At 33.7% G+C, this 11,494-nt stretch overlaps 1 protein-coding gene across 3 annotated transcripts in view; it reads right to left on the reverse strand.

Moving 5' to 3' along the window:
- Positions 1–7,588, reverse strand: part of sugt1 (SGT1 homolog, MIS12 kinetochore complex assembly cochaperone) — a 47,779-nt gene extending 40,191 nt beyond the window's left edge. Inside the window, exons 1-6 of one of the 3 annotated variants that reach the window (XM_028473699.1) lie at positions 7,450–7,588; positions 7,296–7,344; positions 4,793–4,883; positions 4,636–4,705; positions 2,037–2,107; positions 566–619 (exon numbers count right to left, since the gene is read on the reverse strand). In XM_028473699.1, the coding sequence (XP_028329500.1) occupies positions 566–619; positions 2,037–2,107; positions 4,636–4,705; positions 4,793–4,883; positions 7,296–7,344; positions 7,450–7,463 (349 nt within the window). In that variant the 5' untranslated portion in view covers positions 7,464–7,588. The remainder of the gene's footprint in view (positions 1–565; positions 620–2,036; positions 2,108–4,635; positions 4,706–4,792; positions 4,884–7,295; positions 7,345–7,449) is intronic. The other 2 variants (XM_028473700.1, XM_028473701.1) reach the window with 2 other exon arrangements.
- Positions 7,589–11,494: the final 3,906 nt, after the last annotated feature.

Below are 11,494 nucleotides of genomic sequence, written 5' to 3' on the forward strand. Positions count from 1 at the left end.
TTAAAGCCAATACTGACACTTTGAACTCTTTTTTTCACCACTTTTTCTGTCTGTTTTTACCCACTCTAATTTGCAACTTTTAACCAATTTCTGTTTTTAAAATCCCATTTCACTGCCTTTTCCACCATTTTTGGTCACTTTTAACCCATTTTATTTCTGGTTCAAACAAGGATTTACATCTTAAAGATGACTATGTACTATGGTGAAAATAAAAAACTTCCCGGATAACAGTGGATATTATTCAAATAAATAATAAAATACGACTGTTCTTAAATGTTTATGTCTGTGTTTAACCACCTTCAGATACAGTGGGGGTCCCCAGTCTCTGGCACCCTTATTTCGAGGGTCACGAACTGAAAAGTTTGAGAACCACAGCTGTAGAGTACGTGGCTGTGAATTAGCTTCTTTTTGTTAGCATTTGATGGACAAAAATAAAAACTGCATTTGTAATAGAACTAAATCAAAAACTAAATTGCATGAAAAGTCATTTGCACCCAACATTGACAACTCAATCCAACTGTATTCCTTTTTTAAATTCAAACAATCATGTGGGTGAGCTACTCACCTTCCATCATCTCCTCACACTTCTTGAGCCAGATCTCAAAGGATTTGTCAGAAACTACAAAAAATAAATAAATATGGTCACAAACCAACTTCGACTAAAATATTCAGCAAACATTAGCTTGATTTTTTTTTTTTTTTTACATTATTTAGAAAAGATAATTACACATTAATTAAAACATATATGCGAGTTGTTAAGAGTGGAGTTCTTAGAGCAGTGCTTTTCAACTTTGCGTAGGAATTGATACAAAATTACAGATTAAAAATGTTTTTTTTGTTCTGTTATAGCATTATTTGATTGTTATTCTTTACCACTCACAATCTCAAACAAAAATATTCTAAACTTTCACTTTCACTAACTAAATCTAGTTAGAATAAAAACATTATTAAATATCTGAGCTGGCTCATGCAAATCAGGCACTTTGTATCAAAGCAATCCAGAGCTTCTTGTCTTGATAAGACAATTTTTTTTTAAATTTCTTGATTTCCTTAGAAATCTGGGTTAAGTGCAACCATGTCATTCCACAACTTTAAAGACACTATGAAAACATTTTGGTAAGAGCAGACCTCAATACTGATTATGGAAGCAAATAAAATCAATTGGAAGCTAAAACCTGATATTGTACTTCTCAGTGAAAAGTGAATAAAATGTGAAACTAATGAAACACATGAACTTAAACTGTAAACAAAACAACAACCACAACAACTTCATACTCAAATATCGTTTTTTTGGGCTTCAGAGGATCAAATCTCTGTTAAAAATCAATTAGCTAAAAAAGTCACAACAATCTCAAATTTTAGGATTGTTCTTTTTTCAAAAGCCATTTAAAAATGTGCATACTGATTCAAAACCAAGTGACGAACTGCTGTAATCTAATGATGCTGAATCATCACATTGGCAGCAGTGGGTTTACCAAACTCACTGTGCAGCTGCATTTCAGCAAGAGGAAGTTACTCTGTATATACAGAGGCAAACATGAGTGAAAAATGTCCAAATCCTGTCCAATAATTAAATAATCTGAGATCTCACAGGTTTAACACACTATGCATGCCAATACATAGAGATGGAAATTTAAATAATACACATAGTAGCCAACAAATACGAGCTATGTGAGATTGTGGGTTTAAAAGATAATGCTAAAAGTTTGCCTGGTCGTGATTAGGTTGACATTCAGACAGGTGTACCAGGTTCAAAAATCCATTTCTCGGTTACGTGAGATTTATTGTATGACGCACACTAGAGCGAGCATTTCTTAAGGTGAGCAAACTTTTGAAAACACATACTTTTCTAAGATCGCTACATCATCGACAAAGTACATTTCCAAGGCCGAGCTGTGAGCAATATAATGTCCATTATGTTCTTACAGACGCGCAGTGTTAAGAGCACAGAAAGCGGCAGACTGGATGGCTCTGTCAACAGCTCACTTCAACGGATTGTGGAGGATGTGTGCGAGGCCAGAAGAGGCTGTACTCACCGTCCAGTTGGTGTCCCTGAGTGAAGGCTGTCTGTGCTGACCTGTAGTTGTTCAGGTGGTATTCAGCTATTCTGCAGTGAGATAAAAAAAAAAAACAGGTTGCACATGCTGCCATCAGATAGTCTTATAGTAATAAAGGCTTCCATTTGTAAGAAAAACGATTTACGTCAAACATGGGCAACTGGCGGCCCGGTGGCCACATGTGGCCCTCGGTCTAATTTTGTGCGGCCCCCCAAAACAAATCCCCAAAAATTGTATTTCAAGAAGTTGGAAGGAATATAAAGAAAATATTAAGACATAATACACAATATCACTCCCAAAACACACAAATCGACAGCAAAATGCATAAAGTATGCGACACACAATTTGGGAAAAAATTAAAATACACAAATTGTCTCATAAAACAAAAAAAGACAACAAAGACAGACACAACAACCACAAACAAACAAAATGACTACTAAAACACATTACAGAATAGCTTCAAAGATGCAAACTGTCAACAAAATTACACAAAATGACAGGAAAATACAAAAAACAACAACAAAAATACAGAAAGTAACCCCAAAAACGCACAAATCGTCAACAAAAATGCAGAAAATGACACAAAATTTACAACAAGAACACAAAAAATAACAAAAATACACATAATGACTCCAAAAACACACAAAATTACTAACTAAAAACAGTAAAACCACAAAGACAAAAAAAAAAAAAAAACCTTTACCCCGTTATGCTCAGATTCGTCATGTTTTTAAACGCTGACATGAATGTTGATAATACGGCCCTCAGATAAGATACAAGCTCATTTTTATGGCCCCCGCTGCGATGGAGTTGCTCATCCCTGATTTACGTCATTTGTGTAGTTGAACTGAGATGCCTGTTTTGAAGAGTCATTACTGTAATATTTTTTAATCTATCTGCTGTCTGGAAAAAACTAATTGAAACAGCAGGACCTATGAAACCGTGTTATTAGGGAAAATATGCAAACTGTTCAAATTGTTAAATTCTAGCCAAAAACCGCTCTGAAGTGAGCAACATTTTTACACTTAAATACAAAGTGTCCAAAGGCAGTTGTGCAGTGGAATTTAGTTAGCGCAAGAGCAAATTAATTTATTGTTTTTAGGTTTATCATATTTATTGAACTTTTTTTAAATTTTTATTATTTTGAAATTTAAAAAAAAAGAAGATAACTGTTGATGCCAGTTTCCTGCCTTAATACTATAAATGTATAAAGCTAAACACAATTGATTTAAAGAAAACCCAAACAAAATCAAAACAACAACAAATCATCACCTCCAGCCGTTTCTTTAAGAATTATCGTCTGGTTCACAGTTCAAATATTTAAAGGCCCATTTAAATGTTTGGAAAACTTTGCTTTGTTTTATTCTCAGTTGTTAAACATTTTGATCTAGAGAAATGAAAAACCTAGAAACAATAGAGATAAGATGTATGCTAACAGTTTACTTTTTCCACAATTTTTATATGACGTATAAAGATCTACATATTTCACCTTTACAAGTACAAAATGATATGATAAACCATTTATTTCATTTCTTAAAACTTGTGTGAACAAGTAAATAGTAACTAACTAAATTTCAAGTACCAGTATCAAAAACAAGTGGTATGTTTATCGAACTGTCAAACTACATTTTTAACAAAAGTTGAACTTTTGCTTCTACAACAGATTCTGATAAGTTCTTAAATTCTGTTTTTTTCAAAAAGTAACCACATACATCTATAAAAGTGCCGAGTATGTTTTATGAAAATAAAACGAGCCAAAATGCATTAAGGACTGAGGTAGTTTAACAACGTCTGATGTGGTTCACTGACACCCAGTGACTGGGCATTTACTTGCTATACAGATCTTAAAGCTGCACTACGTACCCGATTCTTGAACCATGACAGACGGGTCACAAAAAGATGCACACAAAATATAAGAAAATTGAACATTAGATGACCTGTCTAGAAGGGAAACAGCCACTTGCACGTCCAAAGTTAGTCCAAGACTGAAAACAAGTTAGCACTGTGCTCGCGCTTCACTATAAATCGCTGCAGCCAATGAGGAGGCTCCTTTGTGGGCTCTGCTCACCCCTCCTTTCTCTAAATCCTGTGATTGGAGCTGTAGGGGTGACCGCCAAGATTTTGTCTTCCAGGGTTTTATTAACTAAAATAATTAAATATAAGGCACAGACAGCACGCAGACGTACCATTTCTTTTTTTTTTTTTAGAAATGATTACTTTTACTATATGACGGTAATAAGAATTGATTTTTTTTTAATTAAAGAAAATAAATCGAGTACCCCAGCTTAAACGCAATTAAATGTTTTTCACTAAAAAAACATGATGAAAAATATCGACATGGACACTTTTTTTTTTTTTAAATCGATAGGATAATCACGCTGCAAAACATTGCGATATATCGCCAAATCAATTTTTTCTTACACCCTTATCACTAACCAGTGTTTTTTTTCATGTTTTTCTTCCATACCTTTACCATGAGCTACCATTTACCTTTACCATTTAGAAAAAGCAGCAGTAAAAAAGAAAAAAATAATAATTCACAGAGGCTTCATATTTCTAAACATTTGCTAAAACACACCCTGTGCGCATGAAAGCTGAGGGAAGGCTGGGCTTCAACTGTTGGGCTTTTTTGGCATCATCGGCAGCACCTGTGGAAATTAAACAACATGACGTCAGCCACACAGTCACAGAACACACACCTAGGCTGTATTACTGCTGTTGTTTTTTAGACTTACAACTGTAGTTTTTGAGCAGTATGTGGGCATAGGCACGCTGACAATACCACTCTGCGTTGTCAGAGTCTTCTTGTAAAGCCTCGGTGATTGCCTGAAAGGGGAAAGGTGCCTTTAGAATAAAAAGCTGTGCAGATTCATCTAATGCTTTTTTTTATTAATTGAATAACGCAAAAGATTTGTGGCCATCAGGGATTAGGTTTTGTAGACCACAGAAAGAAAAGAAGAGAACAATGATTACAGACTGTTTGGGATTGAAGGTTAATCGCTCTTAAAGCTGCAACATGTAACTACTAGGGATGCACCGAAATGAATCTTTGTGGCCGAAGCCGAAGAAAATATTAACGCTTGACCAATACGGTTGTTAACTTTTTCACTAATTTTTTTAATAGTGCATAAAGAGCCTAAAATACATTTTTAAACATATTTTTTTAAGTAAATGTTGATTGAATATTCTGACATTTTTTAAATATTCCAGTCGGCTTTGCTTTTCAAAAAAAGCACACCAAAGTTCTTCATTTATATTAACCCGTCAAATAAAACAAACATGCATTCCAAAAGAACCTAAAGTGCATTAAAGGGGAGGTATGATGAAATAAATCACTTTTTAATGGTTTCCCTACAGTGATATATGTCCCTCATTCAGAGGCTCCCTTGTTATTCCACATTTTGTAAAAAGTCAGCTTTAAACGGGCGAGTTGGATTTTGCCGACATTGCTAGGTGACGTCACCTAACACGCCTCCAAGAATGTGAGCCCCTCCTCTCCAACTAGCTAACAGATAAAACAACACTGCGGTTTAATATAGAATATATATTATACTTTATTGCCATATACAAACTCAGTTGAGGAATTGAACGGCTTCCAACTTTTTTTACGCGGTGACGGACAACGGAGAACAGTAAGCTGAAAGGAGAAAGTCTGGCTGTGTTTGTGTAAGGAAAGGAGGAGCTGCTGCTGCAGCAACGCGCACACACTTCTTCAACTCTAAATCACTGCACGTTGGTTTGATTGTGTCGTACGCTACTATTCAGCCTTGCTTTTAACTCACAAAACCGAAGGCCGAATGTGGCTTTTTTTTGCAATATTCAGCCGAATATATTCGGCCACCGAATATTCGGCGCATCCCTGATAATTACACTAAAAAAAAGTTTAAAAATACACAAAATGACCCTAGAATCACACTACAATGGCAACAAAAAGACAACAATTCACAAAAAGACAACAAAAAGATACAAAAATACACATGACTGCAAAAAACATACATTACAGAAAAATACACCAAACAAAAACAATATAAAAATGAGTTAAAAAGAAGAAGAAAAAAGAAAAAAAACATTTATCATGCGCATGTCCCATAGAATTAAACCAGGGAAATCACACACGCTATTTTACTTTGCACCCACAAATATACCCCTTTATAACACTACAGAGTACAGAGAATGTACACCTCTTTGCACATCCAACCTTCAAACACATACTCATTTGACCATAATTGACAACTCTACTTAAGCTGCCACTATATGAATATATACTTCCAATGGGCACTGTACTAGTTCTGTATTAACCAGGGGTCAGCAACACAGTGCCCGCGGGCACCAGGTAGCCCGCATGGACCATGTGAGGTGCCCTCAGGGGCTTTAGTCACCAATAAAATTCATTTAAAAACTGATTTACTTTTTACAAAAATAAATACATATGACAAATGTAGTTCATGCTTAATAGGGTTAAATGCTGCTAAATTAACCATTACTAAATGTTTTTTTTAAGTGTTGCAGATTGGGTGTATGGGTATGTCTCTCTCTCTCTCTCTATATATATATATATATATATATATATATATATATATATATATATATATATATATATATATATATATATATATATGTAAGATTTTTCTAAAACACGCAAGGTTGATTTTCATAAAAGACATAATTGTTATATTATATACGATTAGTTATACGTTTTTGTTAGTATCTCGTAAAATAGGAAGGTGATAATTTTCTGTGAAATATAATGAAAATTAAGCCACTGCATAAATTAGCAGAAATAAAGTGTTGCATGTTGAAACTTAAACATTTAAGTCAGTGCTAGTTTTCCTTATTATCTTGCCCTCTAATTAAAGTGAAACCGTCAACATTTAGTATTTAAGAAGTGCTTTATTAGGACTATGCAGTACCTATGAAGTAAGAAAGGTTGGAGACCCTAAACCATGACATGAATGTTGATGATTTGGCCCTCGAATCAGAAAAATCACATTTTTGTGGCTCCCGCTGTGATTAAAGATGCTAATTTCTGGTTACAGTACACACTATGCTTGGGACAGTGTTGTGTTAGCAACAACAGTAAACGTAAACTGGGCTGCTAACGCTGAGCTAGCATCACAAACATGAGGGCGACTCGGTGGTTTATGTGAAAGTAACCAGTTCAACACAATAAACGTGTATCTAATGACCTAACGGAGGCTGAAAAAGATAAATACAGACGTCTGGTGAACGTTTGTTTACCTCTAAAGCTTTCTGTGGATCCTCGTCAACGAAGCTGTCAGGGAAGCTGCTAAACCGAGAGGAAAGAGAGGCTGTTAATTCATTGAATGGAAACAAAATGAGTAAAACCGCGATGTTTTTAAGAAAAGTCAATGGTGTGTTTGATTTGACTTGCCATTGGGTTGCCATATGTGTGCTGCAGGTGGGAAAGAAGCTGTCAGGAGTAACTAAGAAGGGAAAGTTCTAGATATGCAGAGCAGAATGCTGGAAATGTGATAGCAGTGTGAGGCCGCAGCAGCGCCATCTGTCGACCTGGAGGAAGCAACACAATGTGTTGTGAAGGAGATCTCAGCTGGAAGACTGGTATATGGAGTAGGAGTGTGACGATATCTCGATACGGCGATATTTTTCCGCACGGTCGATTTTCGATTTGCTCCAGCTAAGTATCGATTTTTTTAATTTTTTTTAATTTTTTTTAACTTTTTTTCTTTTCAAAATCTTTTCTGCTTTTTAAAATGTGCAGGTACGTCTTCACAGAAATGTTGTCACTGTTTGTTGAAGGAACCAATATATTGTTTACTGGAATATTACTGGTGTCACTGGTAAGAAAGCACTATTGGAGATACTTATTCGTTTACATTGGTATGTTGACACTTATTTACAGAAATGTTGCACTAAAATAGTGTCACTGTTCATAGGACATTTTTTCAAGTTATTGTCTTTCAGAGATAAAAAAAAAATAAATAAAAATTGTATTTTTTCACTTAATTTTTTTTTTCTTGTTATGTCATAGATTGTCGTAGATTGATTTCTGACCAATATATCAATAATTGCAGTATCGTCATATCGTAAGATAATCGCTATCGTGAGCTTTGTATCGCGTATCATATCGTGAGGTACCCAGAGGTTCCCACCCCTAATATGAAGCTAGATTTGTGTCTTTAATATTCAATTTTCCAAAAAAATAATCACTTAACCCTGTAAAGCCCACTACTGAAAAATTACAACATCCCTTTTAGGTGTCCCAAAAACAAACTTGCAAATGTTTTTTTTTTGTTGTTGTTGTTTTTTTTGTGATACCAATACCAGTCATTAGGTCTTATTGTTTAGCCTTGCAATGTGATTGGATAGTAAATGTGCAAATAGGTCTGACCATCAGGCCATGAACTCATACAACTTGCAAACTTTCCTGGATGCACATCTCCCTCTTTTACTGAAGTGGATATCTCAACACTAAAGTAAGTAAAATCTAAGATTTTTTTTTTTTTTTTTGTGATTATTAGAATGTCTAGAACATGTAATTACTAAATGAATGTTGAATGCATGCATCAATTTAGATTTTCAGCTTGTTATGTCTTTGTTGTAGTTTGACAACGTTGGTTGAGGGTGGTATAGTCAAAAGGGCATATGCACCTTGCACAATACATGGGGACATAGCCCATCTCAAAAGTTAACATATTGTGAAAAATACGTACTTATTACTACTAGAAATATAATGTATTTGAGTGTTTGCAAGTTCTAAATGTTTTTTAATCTGTTTAGACCAGATTTTAGTCATTCTGAATGGAAACTTCATTTCTTGTGGTATTTCCAGCCCTTCCAGTAGCAGTATTTGAAACTGTGGCTGTATTTTATCTGTAAAATACATATACAGCTGTTTTTTTGGGGCTTTGTCTGTTTGCTCAAAAATCGAAAGCCAGATGCTGTTTGTGAAGGACGGTTACTGTGTGGGTGTGGGAATAGGTGTGAATGTTCTTAACTGTGGGGATGTGGTCTGGGGTGTTATAAGTATGGTGCATTGTTCTAGAGCAGGGATGTGCAACTCTATCACAGTGGGGGCCACAAAATGTGATTGTATCTGATCTGAGGGCCACATTATCAACATTTATGTCAGCATTTAGAATAATGACCTATCTGAGTATTAATACAGGTGGGGAAATTGGTTTTGTCTTTTTTTGTGTGTGTGTGGTTTTGTCAGTTTTAAGTCATTTTGTTTTTTTGTAGCCATGTGTGTTTTGTTTATTTTTTTGTATTCTTGTTGTAATTTTATATTTTTCTGTTATTTTTCTGCATTTTTGTTGTCGATTTGTGTGTTTTTGGGGTCACTGTCTGCATTTTTGTTGTTGTTTTTTGTATTTTCCTGTCTTTTGTGTAATTTTGTTGACAGTTTGGAGCTATTCTGTAATGTGTTTCGGTTTTTTATTTTTTTTTTTAGGTGTAATTTTGTTTATTTTTCTGTCATTTCCTGCATTTCTGTTGTTGATTTGTGCGTTTTTGGGGTCACATTCTGTTTTTTTTTTTGTGTAATTTTGTGAACAGTTTGTATCTTCTGAGCTATTCTGTAACTTGTTGTTGCTTTTTGTTTTTTATAGTCATTTTGTGTATTTTTTAAATTGTTGTGTACTTTGTGCATTTTGCTGTCGATTTGTGTGTTTTTGGAATTATTTTGTGCATTATTTTATATTCCTTTCGACTTCTTGAAATACTGATTTTGGAAATTGTCCATGTCTGTTCTAGAGGTTCCTTTTAGTATGTTAACTAGAGAGCACATCATGCTCATCCAGACAGTATTGTGTGACTATAGTGGAATGTATCACATAGTTCATTTGCATTGAAATGATTTAGACTTTAGCATTCTCTAAGTCATACCACTATTGTTTCCATTTCAGAATGCTGCCACGAGGAAACATTTTTACTCTGTGAAAGATTGAAATGATCCAAAACGGAGAGAGTGACTTTGAAATGGAATCAGACTCCAGTGAATAAAGTGACGAGTAGGTGGACAAACAGAATCAGACACCCATTGATTGCCCAGCTGATACTAATGTCCTGGGTCTGCCCCGAAGTTTTCATTCTGTATTTTTTTTTTTTGCCTAATAAATTGTGATTCATAAAAATATGACTGCTGTGTAATTATTAATCATGATATTTACTGTCATAGATCTTTGTGAGCAATCCACAGTGCAAATGAACCCTCAGTTCTTCAGCATGTTTGTTTGCAAATACACAAATTCTGCTCTCACCCAGGCCCAATATTGCAACATTTTTGTAAAAACTTACTAAAACGTAAAAAAATTCAGTAACCCATCAATTTCTGCATCAGAGGCCTCCATTAACAACATAAGAGAGGTGATTTTTTTTTTTTTTTTGTGGCTATTTTTTGGTTTTACAGGGTTAAATAAAAAAATGAAAATAAAATAAAACTTTTCAGTCAAAAGTATTTGGAGGAAAAAAAGTGTTCAAAATGCAATAAAAAATATTTGAGACCAAAGTAATTGAAGTAAAAAAAAAAAAAAAAATTTTCAATAAAAAAAAAAGTTCTCCAATGCAAAAAAATTGCATTTTAAAACTTTTTTCTTTGATTGCAAATGTTTATTTTTGATCGAAGTAAACTTTTCTTTATTGAAAAGTTGTTTTTTTATATAATTGAAGTAATTTTTTTTTTAATATTCGGGCCCATTTATGGTTGTACATTTGTGTCTTTATTATTCAGTCAAAGAAAAACATTTAAATAATTTTAATCAAATCAAAAAAAGTGTTTGCGCAAAAATAGTCATAAAAAATTGCGCTTAAACACTTTTTTGCTTTGAATGAAAATATTTATTTTTGATCAAAGTAAGTGTTTTCTTTTTTTTTTTTTGAAGTAAACTTTTTTTTATACAGTATATACATATTTGGGCTATATTATGGGTAGTGCATTTGTGTCTTTGTTATCCAATCAAAAAAAAAATTTTCAATCAAAAATTACTTTCAATTAAAGGAAAAAGTGTTTGAACATACAAAAAATGAGCCCCCAAAAAATTGCATTTTATTTTGATTGAAAAGTTTTATTTTTGATTGAAGTAAACTTTTTTTTTGACTGAAAATGTTTTTTTTTATTGAATAATAAAGACACAAATCAGCTGGAAGACCACCCACAACCCAAAGTGAGAAAAATGTTCCTTGATTTTACCATTTTATTCTATTTTTATAGATCGAGAGGAATGTACCCTTTATAAGTAGTCCCAGTAATGGGGGAAAAAGTTTAGTGATCAACTATGGCAAGAGCCAATGCTAATGGAGAGGAAATATTTATATTTTATTTTTAAATAGCTGCCTTTTCATTAATCATGAAACTATATCTGAAAAAAGTGTCTGAATTTAGCCTCTTTTATTATATTTTGTTTATATATCTAAACTTCTTTAAGTCAAAAACTAAAATGGCAACTATACAGATTCAA

The sequence above is a fragment of the Gouania willdenowi genome, chromosome 17 (genome assembly GCF_900634775.1).
Source record: "Gouania willdenowi chromosome 17, fGouWil2.1, whole genome shotgun sequence".
Lineage (NCBI taxonomy): Eukaryota > Metazoa > Chordata > Actinopteri > Blenniiformes > Gobiesocidae > Gouania > Gouania willdenowi.